General features: G+C 37.0%; 1 protein-coding gene across 1 annotated transcript in view; it reads left to right on the forward strand.

Moving 5' to 3' along the window:
* Window positions 1–19,807, forward strand: part of CSMD1 (CUB and Sushi multiple domains 1) — a 950,789-nt gene that overhangs the window by 828,876 nt on the left and 102,106 nt on the right. Inside the window, 5 exon segments of the mRNA XM_040059570.2 lie at window positions 4,645–4,833; window positions 8,586–8,763; window positions 10,588–10,733; window positions 12,220–12,300; window positions 12,446–12,559. Of these exon segments, the coding sequence (XP_039915504.1) occupies window positions 4,645–4,833; window positions 8,586–8,763; window positions 10,588–10,733; window positions 12,220–12,300; window positions 12,446–12,559 (708 nt within the window).

Consider the following 19,807-nt stretch of genomic DNA (forward strand, 5'->3'; position numbering starts at 1 on the left):
AATGTAACCTCAGATTTTAATATTTCTGGATTTATTTATTCATTTTTCCTACAGATCTCTCCCTTTAGGACTAGAGCTTCCTGAAGGGTAATGGAATAAATATTTGATTTGTATTATCTTTACTGTGGAAGTCCTAGTTCCTCTTATTGCAACTATAAGACTATTTTCAGTCTGCTCTGAATTTCTATGTAAGATAAAGCTGAATATGAAGTAAGAATCTTACTCCCATATATTTGAGAGTTTGAGCAATATGTTCCACAATATACACAGAAAAATGTTCTAATCGCCTTTCCTTTCTTCCACAAACACTCATGCACATACAAAACATGATTTAAACATGTTAAATCTGATGGCCTTTATCTGGAAAAAAAGATGATTATAAAAGATGATTCTGAGTCATAGGAATCACGGAATGAAAAAGGAATTTCAGGCTCTCACTAGAGGTTTTGTCTGCAGTGAAATGGAATCTCAGTTTGTAAAGCTCAGTAACAAGTCTTTGGGCATGACACTCATATAAAGAGCTTTCTATTGCAAGGTGTGGCATCAGGATTTGTTGTCAGTATTTGTTAGTCATGACTACTGCCCTGTTAAATCAGGTGTTATTGCATATATAAAAAGAATAAATAAGAACTTAATTTATATTTATACTAAAACTATAAAACATATTTCCTGAGTGGCCTGTAAATCATAGTATCATAGTCTCATCGATCACCTGAATAATAATTTATGAGCCCTCTATAGGATTTATACCAGAAAATACAAGCAGAGTATGTTAAAGTTTTATACCTTATTTTCTAAAATAACAAATAGGAAACCAAACAATTTTAGTTTGTTCATATGCAAGCACTTTCACCTCTAACTGTCTGACCTTCAAATTTATGGTGATCAGCTTTAGGCACAGATTCTCCTCTTACTAAAATACCAGAGAAAACCCCCAGAATTTCTGTATTCATTTTATTTGCCTTATTTACAACAAGGAAAAAGCATATGCATTTCTCAATAAAGAGTAACTAGAATATTAAAAGCTAGGGTTTGTTTTTTCATTTACAATCCCAGTGACAGTAAGGGATGTGGTCTAAAAATCTCTGGGGCCTGATAGGATTCATCCAAGAGTCCTCAAAGAGCTGTCATTGCAAAACCTCTGTCAATTTTTGAGCAGTCTTGGGAATCTAGAAAAGTCCCAGATGACTCAAAGCTGGTAACACTGTTCCACTTTTCAAGAAGGGCAAGAAGGAGGACCCCAAAAACTACAGGCCTATCATTTTCACTTCAGTGCCTGGTAAACTTATGGAGAAGCTTATTCTGGAAGGTATTGAAAAACACCAGAAAGACAAAGTGGTCACTGGCCGCAGCCAGCACAATTTCATAAGAAGAAAGTCCTGCTTATCAAACCTAGTTTCCTTTTAAGACAAAGACAACCCTCTTAGTGAGCCAAGGGAGGTCAGTTCATGTGATCTTGGATTTCAGCAGAGCTCTTGATACCGTTTCTTAGAGGATCCTTCTGGATAAAATATCCAGGACTCAGCTGAATAAACACATCATGTGATGGGTGAGCAACCGGCTTATGGGTCCGACACAAAGGGTGACATTGACTAGGTGACCTGTCACTAGTGGGGGCCCACAGGGCTCCATCTTAGGCCCTGTGCTCTCTCACATCTTTGTTGGTGACCTGGAGGCAGGACTGGAAGGGATAATAAGAAAGCTGGCAAGCGAAAGAAAACTGGGAAGAGCTGTTGACTTCCTTGAAGGCACAGAGGTGCTGCAGAAAGACCACAGCAAATTAAAAGATTGGTTACATACTTCATCAACCATATGAAGTTCAACAAGGAAAAATGCTGGATTTTGCACCTGCAATGTGCCAACCCTGGCTGTACAGACAGACTGGGGAATAAGATTCTAGAAAACAGTGCCGCAGAAAGGAACCTGGGGGTCCTGGTCAATGACAAGTTGAACATGAGTCAGCAGTGCCCTGCCAGCCAGGAGGATCAACCCTGTCCTGGGGGCATCAGGGACAGCATCACCAGCTGGGCAAGGGAGGGGATTGTCCTGCTCTGCTCTGCACTGGGGCAGCCTCAACTCAAATGCTGGGGGCAGTTTCGGTCACTGCAATATAAAAAAGGTATTTAACTGTCAGAGAGAGCTCAAAGGAGGGCAACAAAGATGGTGAAGGGCCTTGAGGGGAAGCTGTATGAGGAGTGGCTGAGGTCACTTGGTCTGTTCAACTGGGAGGAGACTGAGGTGAGACCTCATTGCAGTCTACAACTTTCTCACCACCTGCTGACTGAAGTCAGAACCCCCTTCCTGAACCCAGATCAGCCACCCTTCTGGGAAACTACTCTGAGTTTATATACCAGGATTCATGTTCTATGGTATGAAACAACCCTTTGGTCAGTTCAGGTCACCTATCCCAGATACGCTCTCTCCCATTTTGTTTATATTTTTTTTTTCTTTTTTTTTTTTTCTTTTTTTTTTTTTTTGTGTACCGCTTCACTGGCAGAGCATGAGACAAATTTTAAAAAATTAGAAGAAATTAAATCCTCCCTAGCAGAATCCAGGACAATACGATCTCTTATTCCATATAATTTTTGTCATGCCAAGTTTCAATACTCCCTAATATCCCATTACCTTCCCTATTTATCTCTTTTGATACATATACACACAATCATAATTTTCTTAGTTTATGCAACACCTCTGTCAAATCTGTTAGGATTTCCTCTCTCACCTGAGTGGTTCCTGTTACCTTTTTATGTAGATCAGTGAGAGAGTTTTTTAATTTTTTTTCCTGAAACTGATTTTTAATACTAACTTTAAAAATTCTGAGACTATGTGAAGTACTTCCAAAATGTAATATAAGAATACTATATTATAACAAGTTAACCAATAAGGAAGGATGGTATTCATGTCCTCAAAAGGTTCTAAAATCAAAGTTTAAAAATTCCAGTACATACTGTCATTGTTCCAAAACACCGTTGTTGTAACTGTTTCATGTATTTTAAAGATGCATAGCTGCATCTTAAAAAAAAAAAAAGAATCTGTGAGATCCTCTGACCTTCTGGAATATTTTTCTATTCTTTTTTTTAATATAATTTGCTAAATAGATTTTTATATATTTTAAAATTTCAGTCTTTATACAGAACCCTCCAGAGTCCTGTACTCTTAAATAATGTTTCTGCTACTCTATTTTGTATAAAGATGTAGATAATAATGATATTGTCTGTATTAGTACTACACAAAGGGTACCAGGAATATTAATAACATTAAAAAATTAATGAGCTGTTACTAGGTTTACTACAAAATTTAATGAACCACAATTTAGGGAAAATAAACCTTTTTTGTATTTCTTTTCAGTAGAAATTAATTTTTATTCTTGGGTTTTGAATTTATTTTCTTAATTTTTTGTTATTTGAGAGGAGTCTGATTTTTTAGATGATCTCAGAATATTCTCTACATCTTTTTCAATTTTCTATTGTTACAAACCCTGAATTCTGGATTCACTAAAGGAATTAGGGAAAAGTTGAAGGCTATCTCAATTAAATCTTCTTTTTATTGCACAGCATGACTGTAATCACAATGACTAAATTCCTGTTGGCTGTAGTTGTATTTCAGTGATGCAGTTAAGTACAAACTTCACTTTAAGTAAGCACATAAGCATATCTAAAATATAAGTTTAGCTTAATCTTGCTGAAGTCACTTGTTTAAATAATCTATTTCAGAATAATAAATATACATTTCTAGGATGAACATGTTCATATCATAAAGTTTAACTTTGAAAAAAGTAACAAAATACTTTGTTCAAGAGTATGTTCATCATATTCTCTTGCTGTATTTTTAGAGCTTGGATTTAACAACACATGTGGATACAGAGCACACTGGTATTATTATTATTGTTTAAACTTTCTTACAGAAGAAAGTTTACCTGGAAATTTATTGCTCAAAAAGAGCAGGGCACTCATCTTTTTAACACATTTCTTAAATGGCAGTTGCTTACCATCCAAGCTATGTGAAGTTGTTTGCAAATAATTCTGCATACTGTTTTTATAGAACAGCCTTTTTATTGCTTCATATGGAATTGCTTATGTTATCTTTATATCTTAGTAAATATTACTAAAGAAAGCTCATTCTCAATTTTCATCACACTGATTTTTATTAATTGTTTGATTGAATAATAATCTGATGTCCCTGAAAACACAGAACCCAACATGCAATATGATGATGAATCATAAAAGAAATGTTTGCATGGTGATGTAGCTATTTGCTTCATAGTTTTATAAATATACATATATATATATATAAATCTTTATGGTGCTCTGTTGTGTTAGAGTCATTCATTAGTTCTTTTAATTTCTTTAGGTCAAGTGATTTTTTGGACATAGTTTAATATATATATAAATCCAATGCATTGTGAAAATCTTGTGTTTCATAAAGTTTAAGGAATTAATGACTTTGTTGTGCATTGCTAAAATATTTTTGCATGGTCCAAAGTGATGATTTATTTCTTGTTAGGTGTTAATCTCTGAATTACTGAAGCCTAGCATTCCAGTGTTTATTTATTATTGAATGCACTACAGATTTTATAATAATGTATTAACACTTCTTGTGTTAAGAGCTGATTAAGCAATAAAAAGTACTTCTGTTCTCTTCCAGCTTATGAGTTACAGAACTGCCCCGATCCTCCTCCTTTTCTGAATGGCTATATAGTCAACTCGGATTACAGTGTGGGACAGTCGGTATCATTTGAATGCTATCCTGGATATGTTTTGAGAGGGCAACCTGTTCTCACTTGTCAACATGGAATCAACAGGAATTGGAATTATAATTTCCCCAGATGTGAAGGTAATTTTCTGGTAGTACGTTTGCTTCAGGTACTCACAGTACTTTCTGATTTTGTTTGATTCTGTGCCTGTACATAATGCAGTTTTTGCTGAAAAATAGTGCCTTTATCCTAATTTGTAGTGTAAGCAGATAAAGGCAGAATATTATGTGCTTTTATAGATCATAAATGTTTTATGAATCAAATTCCTCGGAAGTGATTTATTGTTCCTATTAATATCTGTCAGTTGTGTTGATTATGAGAACACATGATAGTGCCAGAAATTATCTAAAACTCTATGTGAAGGACTATTTCAAGGAGATAACTTTTATTTAAAAGCACTTAGGTTATGGAGACACCTTTATCAATGTTTCAGAAGAAAATACAAAGTTATTCATGCTAGAAGTTCACTATAAACAGATATGTAATATTTTTCTTCATTTTAAACATATGGTAAATTTTTAAGATATCCATTAAAAATCAATATAAAAGTGTAAAGTGTTAACAGTCAGTGTTTTTAGAGTTCGTAAGAATCCTAGCCGAAGTTCAACACCTCATATTTATATTCTAGTGATACATATGCAGCACCAAAAGGCATGCAGCCTTCTATCTTTTTATTTCTTTTTACTCCTTAGAGAAGTACATTTCCTAAAATACATGAAGGTGTAAAATAGGAGAAGCAGCTTTTTATGGTATAAATCAGCATTTTCTGTATTCTTAAATGAAACAAGAGTAAATAATACATGTTCAGTTGGAAATGACATGCAAGAAGCAAATGAATATTTATGATAACATGAAGACAGTCATTCTTACAGTTTCCTATCCCCTCATCCATAGTTTAAATTCAGTGGTCCTGTTTTCATTTTATAACTCAAAGAAGGCATTCCTCTGCTACTGACATTTCTATAATTCACAATGTACCTTTGGCCTGGTTCCTGTGCATGTGAATCCTACCTTCCAGGCCTACCCACAGTCACCTACATCTCCTCCACACAGCCGAAGCATGGAACTGTGTGTGCGGTTGTGTACATTTATGGGTACCATTTCTGACTAAACAACAGGTTGCTTTCTGTTTTGACTGAGCATTGAGAGTTTTTTGTCTTTCACTTAGCACACTACTTGCTTTGTGGAAAATTCATCTGTGTACATTAAAGCTCCACCTAGTACTGCTGAAATTATTATTGTGACATATAAATTTTTCTTCTGCAGGGAAAACTGTTACTCTGATTGCTGTAAGTTGACAGTGGATCTGAGAGAGAAATCAGTGAAAGAATTAAATATTTTTTCTAGCTATGACCAGTTTTCTTAGAAGTTTGAATCAAAAACTTTCTACAGAAAGATTGCACTTACTTTTGAAGGCTGAGAATCTGTATATGGGAGAAAATTAGATTAATTTCTGCTCAAGTAATTGTAGTAGAATTATGTCATATAGTCATGCTCTAAGACTTTACTCTTGTGCATTCAGGCTGTCCTAGTGATTTACCATAGATGTCTTGGTATAATGTATGTAATTGTCAGTAAATTACTAACTGGATTTGGATGTCTTTGGGTGGAATTTTAAAAATGTTTACTGTTTTTCCATGCACAATGTAATTAGGTGTAAATGAGTATGAGAACAAATAGTATGGCATTCACTCATTTGTAAATCAACATGTGGCCTACTGTTAGCATTTGATAATTTAGGAGATTTGATTATACATTTACTCCTTTCAAAATCTGTGTTTCTTCATGCCTGTCATTCAAAGTGTAATATAACAACATCATTAATTTAGAGTGATTTGTTTATTCACACTAAAGCTATTTTTGTCTTGTGTGAAATCTAACCAGTTATTTCTGTGTAATTTTATGTTTTCTGTAATTTTTAAAAATCTTTAGAGAAAGCCTAATAACAGCTGGGTGTATTACTTACTCGACTAGATTTTTTTTACCTGTGACACTTTTTTCCTGACAAAATTTATTGGTCTTTCATGTCAAACAATCATATAGGAGAAATTAGATTGTCTTTTCTGAGATACTATCAATCTGCATTCCTTCTTGAGTATTAAAGAATGATGAAGGGAAAATAAAAAATGTATGCAATCACTAACACCATTAATAAACTTGTCAAAAATACAGTAAACTCAAAGTATATTTAAATATAAAACTTCAATCAGAAAAATTGTGTATATTCATTATAAATTAATATTAGTCTCAGGAAGTGTATTTCCCTGTAGTAAGCACAATTGTCAAAGCAATCTTAGTTGTGAACATGGAGTACTGTGGATGTGGAGGGAACAGAGTAGATTTACGAGACCAAACAAAGTGACCAATTCATGAATGTAGGCATTTAGGAAATAGTAAAAAATGGGCTTGAGTCACATTTTCTTCAGAATTCCTAGATCTGACAGAGAGTGTCAGATGCCCTTGGCCTCTACATGCAACCAGGAATCAGAGAGATAGAACCAACCCTTCATTTTCCACATCTGGTTTCATTTGTTGGCCACTAAAGATTCATGGTTCAGGAACACATGCCATTCTGTTCACTGAATCACAGAATCACAAACTGGGTCATGTTGGAAGGGGCCACAGTGGGTCATCTTGTCCAACCTCCAGATCAAGCAGAACCATTGTAGAGCGCATTGCACTGGATTCCGTTCAGATGGAAAATGTGCTAAATGCATCATACAAGTTAGTACTGATACGGATGAAGAAAGTGAAGTGGTTAAAGCCTCCTTAGCCTGTCCCATAAATCCAGAGATTATTAAAAGAACTCCTCTCAAAAGGGCTACTCATCAACTAGCCAGATGACCTTCTAACACAACAGTATGGCAGCTTTAAACAATACAGAAAATGAGACATCCTACTGCATTTCTCCATCCTCCTTCCTTTTTCCCTTTGTCTTTTCTGGTTTTTTCCTTTTATCATTTTTTTCTGCTTTTATTTTCCATCACTTGTTAAGTTGAAAAAGAAATTAAGAGGGTCTGAAGGAGAGTCACTAGAACACTGACAATAATAACATAAGCTCAATGATAAGAGCTAATGAGAAATGTTCTAGAGCAAGTCTGAGTGCCCATAAATGAGATTAAGGTCTTAATCACTAATTTGCATTAATGGCCATATGTCTACTTGGATACATGCTTTCATCCATCTTCAGTCAATTCTTCCAAACTGACACTCAAAAGAGCGCATTTGTTCCCTTTGAATAAAGTCAACCTTTTCATAGCTTTGATTTGGGTACAGATTTCATTCAGTAAGTGTACACAAATTTGTGTCTGCATGTCCATTTTAATTGTCATAAGGATAATTAGCATGCAATCAGGAAGTGAATCACCACTAAAAATGACTCAAACCTGTCAGAAATAAAGCATAATGGTTTTGGACTTGTGTAAGAACAATCAGCCTATTTTTTCCAGAATTGTATTCCAGTTCAGTTCAAGTTAAGTTGGATGGAAACATGCAAGACCTCTTTGCTTATTTCATTTTTAATCTTGAATGAAAACAAAAGGTGCCCCTTTTTAAATGGTGTGCGGACTTAGTTTCAAGAATTATATGGAAACACTATTACCAGTAGATTCTGATTAATTTTAAGAAATGAAACCTAAAAGACATCAGCATAACTTACTTTAGAAATGTCAATATTTATTTGAAAAGCAACCAACCAAGGAAAAGGCTGTCTTTAATACTTAGGTTGTCTTGTCTTGTGGAGCTTTAAGAATTTGGTAGCATTTTGATATTTCACTTGTAACATGAAAAACTATTTTCTACTATTAACTTCTTTCATTTGTTTTCTTTTCAGCTCCCTGTGGCTATAATGTAACTGCTCAGAATGGCACAGTTTATTCCCCAGGATTTCCAGAAGAATACCCAAATTCAAAGGACTGTACTTGGCTAATTATTGTATCTCCAGGCCATGGGATATATATCAACTTTACCTTACTTCAGACTGAACCTGTGAATGACTACATTGCAGTTTGGTATGCAATTTTTTGAAACAGAAGTTATTTTTTCTGATTGATATATTAAGTCTCACTGTCCCAAGCTACAGATTTTCTTAGTATTGGTCTTTAGGTTGTCTTGGGTGTTGGAAAAGAGCATAAAACAACTTCTAAGGTTACTTGAAAAAAAATTAATAAATCACTGTCTGAATTCTCTAAGAATACTGTTCCAAAAGTACTTTGAGGCTTGAACTCAGTTATGAATCAGATCTTGTTTGACTCTCTCTTCTCTAAATTGAGGCCACATAAGGTCAAATTGATGTAAAAATCTACACTATATTGAATTTTGCATTCCATGAAGATACAGGCAATATATGTTAGTTTTTGCAAAAAATTCTGACATTTTTAGACATTGACTAATTTAGACATTTAATAAGATTTTCTTAAATTTTCTTAATATTTCAATGTGCCTGATAGACATACCTTTTATATTTTCTAACCCAGAATTTCCTCCTGTCTTTAAGCTTCATATTGTATGTTCCTCTTCTCTGAGTTTGTATTTCTTTCCACGCAAACCCATTCAACTTGTGAGCTCAGCTTAAGGAAGAGGTCTTAGAGCTGTCTAAATTCTTGCATAAGGATATACGCCACTCAAGAGCAAGTGTAGATAATGCTGTAGGTGTTGGATATGTCATCTCTGTCTAAGCCTCGTCCTTACCCCACATACTGTGCGAAGTGACTTCTCATATATGCTATAGATAGTTAAGGAAAAGGAAAGCTTGTACAGAATATAGGCGGTAATTTACTCTTGTGTGTGTCAGCTGCTCTGATCTCCCAACTAGTCCATTGGTGAGGTTTTTTTCAGGCAGTTAGTTTCTAGAGTTGCACAACTGTTTCTGAACAGCCATTTGGTTGCCTCTACTATTTCCATTACCTGTAAACCCAAGCGTAAAATACATCATAGATTGTCTTCTGTGACAGGTTGAATATATGTAATGCTTGGCTTTTCAACTATACAGCTGAGGTGAATAAATATCCCTCTGATTGAAAGACAGTGAAAGGTCAAAAGCTAACAGCTTTCAGAGACATTCTAGATAATCTCAAGTCTTCTAAAATAACATATTGCAAAAGTTTTTTCATTCAGTTTAGATTCATTGCATGTAATATACAAAATAACTGGAAATAAGTGTTGTAGGGCTCAAAAAATACTTCAGCGATAAAAGTAGGGAGTTTTGTTTATTTATTAATTCTGACTTTTCAGGCCTGAATGTTCTCTAATATGATATTCGAAGTGAATGAAGCCTGATGTTGCTGGAGTATGTTTCTCTTTTGGTGTCCTATCCTACTGTTGAGAAACACAAAAACACTTTTTTTCCCCCCCTGTTTTGTTTCCCGTCTTTTTTCCCCCCCTTAGGACATACCTTTGAATCTTTGGAATTTATATAAATGGCAGAATATCTTGCAATTTCCACAAGTCAGTGTTTTAACCATGAGTTGAAGCCTTGTGGCATCTGGGTCAAAATGGTAGAAATATTACAACAATTACAAGACTTCTGTTTTCTTCGGTTTGTCTACATCTGATCTGTACACGAATATTTTCGGCAGAAACACACATTGAAAATTTCTTGCCACCACTAAATTTCTTGCCTATGTAAATATAAAAACTATTCATGTTTGAAGTTGAAAAGAGTATTGTCATGCTAGAAATCAAAACAAACAAACAAGAGGAAACTAATTTTAAATCATCAGTAAAACTAATTTTTGTACAAAAAATTTGAACTGCTCTCCAGAGAAAAGAGACTGTTAATTTGAGTGTTAAGAACATTAGCTTTTCAGCTGACTTTTTAATGTTTTACACTCCAGGGATGGTCCTGACCATAATTCGCCTCAGCTAGGAGTTTTCAGTGGGAACACAGCCCTGGAAACAGCTTACAGTTCCACCAATCAAGTACTCCTCAAATTTCACAGTGATTTTTCAACAGGAGGATTCTTTGTCCTCAATTTTCATGGTCAGTTTTCTTTTTATAATTAACATCTAGTTACCACAATCATTTAGTGAATTTTAAAAATATTTCTTAACTTTGTGGTTTACTGATTTACCAGGACTCATGGATTTGCTGTTTTCTTTTATGTGGGTTTTTTTCTTTGTTTGTTTGTTATTTTGGTGGGGTTTGGTTTTTGTTTTTGTTTTAGATTAGTGTTGTGGGTTTTTTGTTGTTTGGCTTTGTTTTTTTTTTTTTTTTTTTTTTTTTTAAATAACAGTACTTATGAGTTTTTTTAAATTACATATTTAAAAAATCCTAAGAATGTTAATATGAGGCATTTAATAAACTGTGTTCTATCTTTAATGTTAAGCATTGCCATCTAATATTGAATTATTTATCTTTTAATTACTTTGGCCTATTTATTCAATAAGATTAGACTTGCTTTATTAAAATTATTCTCTAGCTGACCATGCCTAGGGCTCAGGGTCAGAAAATTTTCTGGGATGCTATGGTAGGGTTGAACAATTGCATAAACACTGATATGCAGCAAAATACATTGTTCAAAGTTGCATTCAGATCTAAAGATGGTGAAAAATAGGCATCTAATTCAGAAGTGAAAAGCTGAACTGTAATTCTAGTTCCAATTTGGACTAAGTACCCCAAAACATGTATAATAAATGGGAGATTATTAACCTTCTGGACTCTAAATAAAAAAATATACAATTAATTAATTCACAAAGACCAAAGTAAACATCACAGAAAGAGGGTACCTGAGATATCTGTTTGCATGGGGAGTCCATATGAAATTGTTACTCAGAATCTGAAATGTTTCTCTTGTCTGTACTTTTCTCCTAAAACGAGGTCATTATGTATGGCCACCCACTGTACATAAACTAAGGAAAAACTAAAGTGGATAAGACTATCAAGTTGTTCAAAGAATTTTATTCTGACAGTAAATTAGTTCCATGAAGGGGAGAGTTTTTCTTTAGTACATGCACTCTCTTCACAATCTTTATTTCTGTTTAAAACTTTTTTTTAATCCAGATAGGTCTTATTCAACTGTAGGCATTCTATACCATTTTAGAAACACGGTCATTTTAGTGATCACCTTTCTTATGAGATTGCTCACAATTTATTGAAACAGATTTGAAAAGCAGACAAGAGACTTTGTTTAAAGAGTCATAAAATCATGGAATGTTTTACATTTAAAGAGACCTTAAAGATTATCTACTTCCAATCCCCCTGCCATGGACAAAAACATCTTCCGCAAGACCAGGTTTAGACCTAGACTTGTGTGATTCCTGAGATCCACAACTTCTCTGGGCAGCCTGTTCCAGTCTCTCAGCGCAGTCATGTCATGTAATGACATTTAACTTGGAAAATATTGTAACTGAGAGACCACGAGATTCAGTGCAGCTCTCATAATTTGGGAAGCATGAATATGAAATTATTTTTCTGTAAAATACTCCTTAACACACCAGTATTTAATTTTTTCCACTTAAATTTGCAGCTTATCAGCTCAGGAAATGCCAGCCTCCACCCACAGTTCCACATGCAGATTTGTTTACAGAAGATGATGACTTTGAAATAGGTAAGATGATAGTATTTCTTTCTCTTTCTTCTGTTTTCACTTGAATTCTAGTTAAACTAAGCTAGTTCATCTTCCACCTGAGATTTTGATATACTTATGTGTGAAGGATTTTTTTAGGTTTAACTTTTTTCAATATCTTTTACAGGAGATTTTGTGAAGTACAGATGCCATCCTGGTTTCACCCTTACTGGGCAAGATATATTAACCTGCAAACTAAATGCACAGTTGCAGTTTGAAGGATCCTCTCCATCCTGTGAAGGTAAATATACACTCTCATGTTGCGTATGTCATTAATATGTATCCTACCTAAAGCGTCAAATTTTACGCACTGTCATTTCATTGCTGCTTAAAAGAAATTTTTCCATTTACTTCTTTAATAGCTAAGAAATGCATATGCTTTTATATATTTGACCCTAAGAATATTATGTAGAAATTTTATTCTTTAGAACCAATGAGAATTGGTTTTAACTATTTAACTCCACCATTACTGAAACACTGATTTCTAAAATTAATTTAAAATATTCTATATTGCTTCATATCAAACCAAGAATTTCTTTTAATTTTTGAAGGATACTAAAAATATTAATTTAAATTAAGCTTTCAAAATAAACCAAGAAATTATTTTCTGTGCTTTGACAAATATGGTGACATTGTATAACACAGTCACATGTAAAAGCTGTTTTAAAATAATATGTGGAAAATTTTAATTCTTCAAAGTATTAAAAATCTTTCAACTATTTATATTGTGTTCATAATTACAGCATTTCAAACAAGGAACTAAAAATTAATATGAATCATGTTTAGTTGAATATTTTAATATATTTTCCTTGTCTTCATAGACAATGAGTTTATTTTGGAAATTTGCATTCAGTGTTTCAAACTTTGTTTTTCAGAATATTTTGTTTGGCATTTTTTTCTTTATTTTGTTAAATAATGGATATCAAAATGGTTTTGAAATGTTGAAAAAGTGATCAAGAAAGCATTTGTAGAATTTTTTTCTGAAGTACCTCAAAATCTTTGGGGAAAAAAGTTACTGATGAGATGCTACCATTAAAATTTAAGGAAATCAAAAAGTGAACAGAATTTCTGTATTCTGTGTTGTACAAGTTTAAATTTGATCTATAATATGTAATTGTGGATACAAGCTATTAGTATACTGATACCATAATATTTTTTATGCATCTCTTTGTCTGCATGACCACACATACTTGCGGTAAAGTGGTTTTTTTACCTCCCCTTCTCTGACTTGTTCATACAATTAGTTGGAGTCTGCCATGGGTTCAGACATTGTACTCCATGTATTTTTTTGACTAGAAAATAATCATTATTCATTTCAGGACCCTCACCATAAAATATGCAGAATTAATGGGAATATTGTGTACTTCTATAACTTTCTTGAAAGGATAAATGAGTACTTATTAATGTTTCTGATTTTTTTTTTTTTAATCAATGCATTTCTTTGTTAACAGTGTAATATTTTAGGAGGATGATTGTACTGTAAATCTAGACTTCATTTTTTAGTTAACAGTAACAGCAGTAACTTAACTCTTGACTGTATCAATTAGAGTGTAAATGTAAAAGAAAAGCATGAAGTAAACTGAACAACTATTGTAAAATCTACAGAGATATTAGGAGCTTCTGATAAGGGTTAGCAATCCATAACAATTCCTTCAGATGTTGTGCAAACTACTGTGCTTTCTCTGGCTCTATCCTATGAATATAGCAAAACTTTGTCACAAGGATGACATCAAAAGAAATAATCTGATCATGAGAAATGAAAGTGCCATCAAATGATTCAGGGACAGTAGACAATAGAACTGGAGGCATCAGAGTAAGACTCTGGCACAGTTTTTTTGGACAGATATAAGGGGGAATTTCTTGAGGTATTCATACCTGATTTCCTTTCTTCAGACAATTTTTATCTTTATATAAACCTAATTTTCCTTTCTGGAAAGTAGAATTACTTGTTTTTATTTCTATCCCAGTATTACTATGAAGATAAATGTTGAATGTAATTCCTATTTTATTATAAAACACAAGTTTATATTAATGAATCATACAAAATATTGCTAGATAGTTTAAAAATTGTGCTTTTAATGACTATCTTTATAGTGTTTGCTCATATATAAATATTTGAAAGTACACATGTTGCACTTAGTAAACCGAAGTATCTGAAAGGGGGAAATATATATTTCTGCATTAGACCAGAAATTCTGTATACCAGATCATTTAACCAGTGTTCCATAACTAGCACTGGCCAGTAATGATTTTATAGTGAAGGACAGAAAAACATTGCAAACATTCAGTTAATTAGGGCCTCAAACTCAGTGGTTTAGTACCTAAACCACTCTTAATCTAGCAATGTTCTTTATATTTCGAATCCTGTAAGGCTGTTTTTTCAGTAGAATTATTCAGTCTTATTTTGAACCCATGTAAATGCCTTAAATCCACATATTTTTGTGTAAGAAGTTACACAATCTATTTATTTAGTAGTGTAGTTATTTCTATCTGTTTTGAACATGGAACCTGCTGTTTTCACTTTATGTCTTCCAGTTCTTATGGGGAAAAAAATCAGTAACAAGTATTCACCATACTTATGGCATGATTCTGTAGACCGGAAGATATTAAATATCTTTAATAATTCTCATCATTCTCAATACCCTGTCCAATTCTATTTCTTTAGGAGTGATGCTGGATGGAATGGCATTTATACAAAACTAATTTTTTCTCGTAGACTTGAAAAAAAATGCTATTTGCTATGCAATTTGCATATTGTATTTCAAGCTCATTTTTGAACTGCCTTCTCATATTTCTACATTTCACCTGTAATTTACAATTGTTCATATTTTCCTTGTTTAGATCAGCTTCATATTTTTTAAAGACACAAAAACACTTTCCATCTTCCTGAGCTACGCCACTATGTTGTAGTAGTCAAAAAAAACATTTATATGATAGAAGACCGAGTTCTAGGATATTGTATATGAGTCTGATGACATATCAGACAGGCAAGAAAAATCAGTCTGCATGACCGCTTCTCTATCATTCTCAATAAAGACCTCCAGAGCAGCTATAATCACAACACAACACAGTTTTCTTACAGCTCCTTTTCCCTTCCTGTCGGAGAATAGACTTTCTCAAAATGTTTGGTACTGTGTTGACTTGCCAGGTATTTTCTAACATGCAGAGCCCTAGGCACCCCTACAGAGCTTGCTGTCAGTGTGAATGGGTTTATGCTTAACAGTAGTTGAACAGCTGTAGTTTCTGTTTCTACACTTGCAGCTGCTGCTCTCATCCTGTCCCTTTATTCTCTTGCTGCAAATTTCTTTCATTTTTTAGTGCTGTTAGGGAAATGTAGAGATTTGAATTAAAGCATGATGAGCATTGTGGCAGCAAGAAGTATTCCTGCACTGGTCACAAAAATTGAAATACTAGTTAAACAGATAATGGGTATAAGGTAATATGGCTGATCAGAATACGTACATTAGAGAGGTAATGTGATAATATTACCCTAATGTGGTGATAATATTTATGAATAAAAAGCAAAATCAAAGGTGAGGATATCAGAAGTAGTATTAGAGTTAAGAAGCTTGGTCGGGTGTCCAGTTGTGTCCCCGCTCCGGGTGGGAGCTAACCGCCAGCTAGCTCGGGTCAACACAGACACAAAGTTTCCAGTTCGTTTTGGCTTCCCGGCTTGGCAGCTGGACTCAAAGGTGACAGTCAATATCAGCAGAAGAGAAAAGGCTGGCTCTCAGCTTAGCAGGTTAAAGGATGTTTATTAGCAGAGATCTCCAAGCTCCGAGGCGAGCGGCTCGGAGCTTCCAGGTTGAGAACCCCGCGGCTGAGAGCTTCTAGGTGGAGAACCCAGCGGCTGAGAGCTTCCAGGCTGAGAACCTGGCGGCTGAGAGAGTTTGCTCCTCCCTCCCACCCCCTATAAGCGGGGGAGGGTCCCAGGGAGGATACAAAAAAGACCACAAATCAGGGGTTTCAGGGGGTAACAAGGTGTGCCCACCCCCAAGCTTCAGACCACTAAAATCCAGAGCCAAAGGAATTTCCCCCAGGCTACCTATCACCTGAAGCTCTCTCACGGAGATTTCACAATCTGGGAGGGACCCCGGGAGTGATAGGCAAGCTGCCCCAGAGAGGGGGGTTGGGGCAGAGGGGATGTTACATGTCATGTGAGGTATGGGATGATTGACACAAAACACCTTATTATACAGACAACACAAAAGGGATACAGAATTGGGGATACAGTGAAACAAACCATAACATAAACTTCTTACAAAAATCTAATAAAACAGTTCTGCACCACCACATCTCCCCCTTTTTTGTTTTAATGACAGGAGGAGGGCTGGAACGGAGGAGGATGATATTCGAAGTCCGGGTAACTCTCGGTGAGCCACTCTGGCTGAGTGGGCCACTCCATCTGAGGTTCATCCTCTGGGTGTCTTCTGTCTTCTGGGTCTTCCTCCAGTTCCACGTCTTCCTCCCATCCAGGCACGGATGATACAGCAACACGGTTCACAGAGGGGGCATGTGTGGTGCTAGAAATTAATCTACTTAACATTTTTTTGATGATGCCAAATCCAATTAAAATTAACAGAATAACAAACAAAAATAACAAAACTGATTTCAAAATTGAACCCACCCAGCCCGAAATTCCCCAGTACTAAGGAGCAGGTGAAACTTCCTCAGCACAGGGGATTGGCGCTGGACAGGTTCCATCGGGACTAGAAGAACTAAAACAAACAATCAGCATTCGAGCAGGGGTCATTCAGGAAAGCGAAACCATCCGGGGAAAAATCTTCCCTCCTTTTCCTCCTAAAAGCTGCCTGAGTAACCTGTGGCAGTTTCTTTTTCTCCCCCGAGACCTTCGGGACATAGGGCCTCACCCATTTTGATGGTAACCATCTCGGCCCCGTGGGGGTGGACACGCAAGCGTACCCACGGCCCCACGTGACTAAATCATGAGGTCCCTCTGTCCTTCCAGTCTCAGGGTCCCGGACCATGACTGGCGGCCTCTCTTTGATGTTTAGCTGAGGGTTTGCCCCGAAATGACGAACAATGGGAGGGTTTAAAAACTCAAATGTGCTGTTTAAAAAATTCAAAGTGAATAGAGCCCTGGCCAATCGGGTCTGTGGTGTTTCTGTTTTCAACACCGGTTGTTGTTGGTTAAGGACCCTTTTGATTTCTCTGTGGGTCCTCTCCACTACAGCTTGGCCTGTTGGGGAATGAGGGATGCCAGTTTTATGACCCACTCCCCATTGTTGCAGGAAGCTGCAGAATTCCTTGGAACGGTACGCTGGGCCATTATCAGTTTTTAATTCTTTTGGGATGCCCATGAAGGAGAAAGCCTGGATGAGGTGTTTAATCGCATCCAAGGTCTTCTCCCCTGCGTGGGCAGAAGCAAAAACTGCACCGGAAAAAGTGTCCACAGACACGTGCACATATTTAGATCGGCCGAATTGGGGGATATGTGTCACGTCAGTCTGCCACAGCTCACAGCTGTTCAGACCTCTGGGGTTTACTCCTGCACTCAAGGTGGGGAGTGCATGCTGATTACATGAGGGACACGTAGCCACAATTGCCTTGGCCTGTTCCCGGGTGATGTGAAACCGGCGAACAAGGCCAGGCGCGTTCTGATGATGAAGCTGATGGCTGAGCTTTGCCTGCTCAAAAATGCTTGGCAATGGGGCCATCGCTGCAGGAGCAGCAAGAGCATCAGCCCTTCTGTTCCCCTCAGCTATGAACCCCGGCAAATCGGTGTGTGATCTTGTATGCATCACAAAGAATGGCTGCTCCCTGTGGGAGACAAGCTTGACAAGCTTAGAAAGCAGCTCAAACAGTGCGGTGTTAGACACTTCCTGCAGTATTGCCTGATCTGCCCTCGATACCACCCCCGCTACATAAGCGGAGTCCGTTACTAAATTGAAGGGTTCGGGGAACCTTTCGAAAGCCCTGACAACAGCGGCCAACTCAGCAACCTGAGGTGATCCCTCCACCTCGGCAACATCTGCCTCCCACTGCTGAGTCTGAGGGTCCTTCCAAGTCATAACTGACTTGTGGGACTTTCCGGACGCGTCCGTGAAAACTGTCAGGGCCTCTAAAGGCTTCCTGCTCCGAACATCTTTCAAATTCAGTGTGAATTTGGCATCCTGATTAAAAATTTTGTGGGCTGGCCGATGAATTGAGATTTGCCCAGTGAAGGAATCTAGAGCAAACTGCAGTGCTTCATTTTCCTGAAGCAGGTGTTCTAACATTGCCTTTGTAATCTGGCCCGATCTTAATCCAATTGGAATGTGAATGCATTCAAAATCACACCCTGCCAATTCCCTGATCCGAACTCTGGCTTTTCGGATCAGTTCAGCCACCAGTTCCTGTGGACGTGTCATTCTCTTGGACCTTTGATGGCTGAGAAAGACCCATTCTATGATTAGAAGTGGGTCCTCTCTGCCCTGGTCCTTTTTGATGTTATTTCTCCATTGGAAAATGACTCCATGGAGGTGTGGCAATTTCCCCATTATTATAAATTTGAAAGGCAGGTCTGGATCACACCTGTGAGCCTGCCGAGTGGACATGAGATGCTGTACCTTTTCCAGCGCCTCCTTCGCTTCCGGGGTTAGTTCCCTGGGAGAACTCAGCTCCTCTCCCCCTTTCAATAAATTGAAAAGAGGGGCTAGGTCCTCAGTTGTGAGGCCCAGCCAGGGTCTCACCCAATTCAATGCCCCACACAGCTGATGGACATCTGCAAGGGTCTGAATTTTGGCCTTGATTTCCAATTTTTGCGGCACAATGGTCCGCTTGCCAATTTCCAGCCCCAGGTACCTCCAAGGTGGCATCCTTTGAACCTTGTCTTCCTGCAGCTCGAACCCTGCAACAACCAATGCATTAATTGTCAGGTCAAGTGCGTGGGACAAGACATCATCGGTGGGAGCACACACAAGCACATCATCCATATAATGATGGATGATTGCTTTCTCTGCGGCTACGCGGACCGGGGATAGCAAGGAAGCCACATACCACTGGCAGATGATAGGTGACACCTTCATCCCTTGGGGAAGAACCCTCCAATGGTAGCGTTTCCTCGGGGCCTCTCGGTTAACAGTGGGAACCGAGAATGCAAAACGTGGTGCATCGTCAGGGTGTAGGGGAATATGGAAGAAACAATCTTTTATATCTATAACAGCCAATTTCCAATTTTGTGGGAGCATGGTCGGGGTAGGCATCCCAGGTTGAAGAGAGCCCATGTCTTCTATCACATTATTAATTTGTCTGAGATCTTGGAGGAGTCTCCACTTGTCCTTCCCCGGCTTCCGGATAACAAAAACCGGCGAATTCCAAGGGCTGGTGGTCTCTACAATGTGACCCTTAGCTAACTGCTCCTCCACGAGCTCTTCGAGCGCCTTCAATTTCTGTTTTGAAAGCGGCCACTGTTCAACCCACACTGGTGCATCTGTTTTCCAATTCAGCTTGTGGGTAGGGCGCTCCTCAGCGACCGCCGCCCAAAAAT

This window comes from Hirundo rustica, chromosome 3 (genome assembly GCF_015227805.2).
Source record: "Hirundo rustica isolate bHirRus1 chromosome 3, bHirRus1.pri.v3, whole genome shotgun sequence".
NCBI classification, from domain to species: domain Eukaryota; kingdom Metazoa; phylum Chordata; class Aves; order Passeriformes; family Hirundinidae; genus Hirundo; species Hirundo rustica.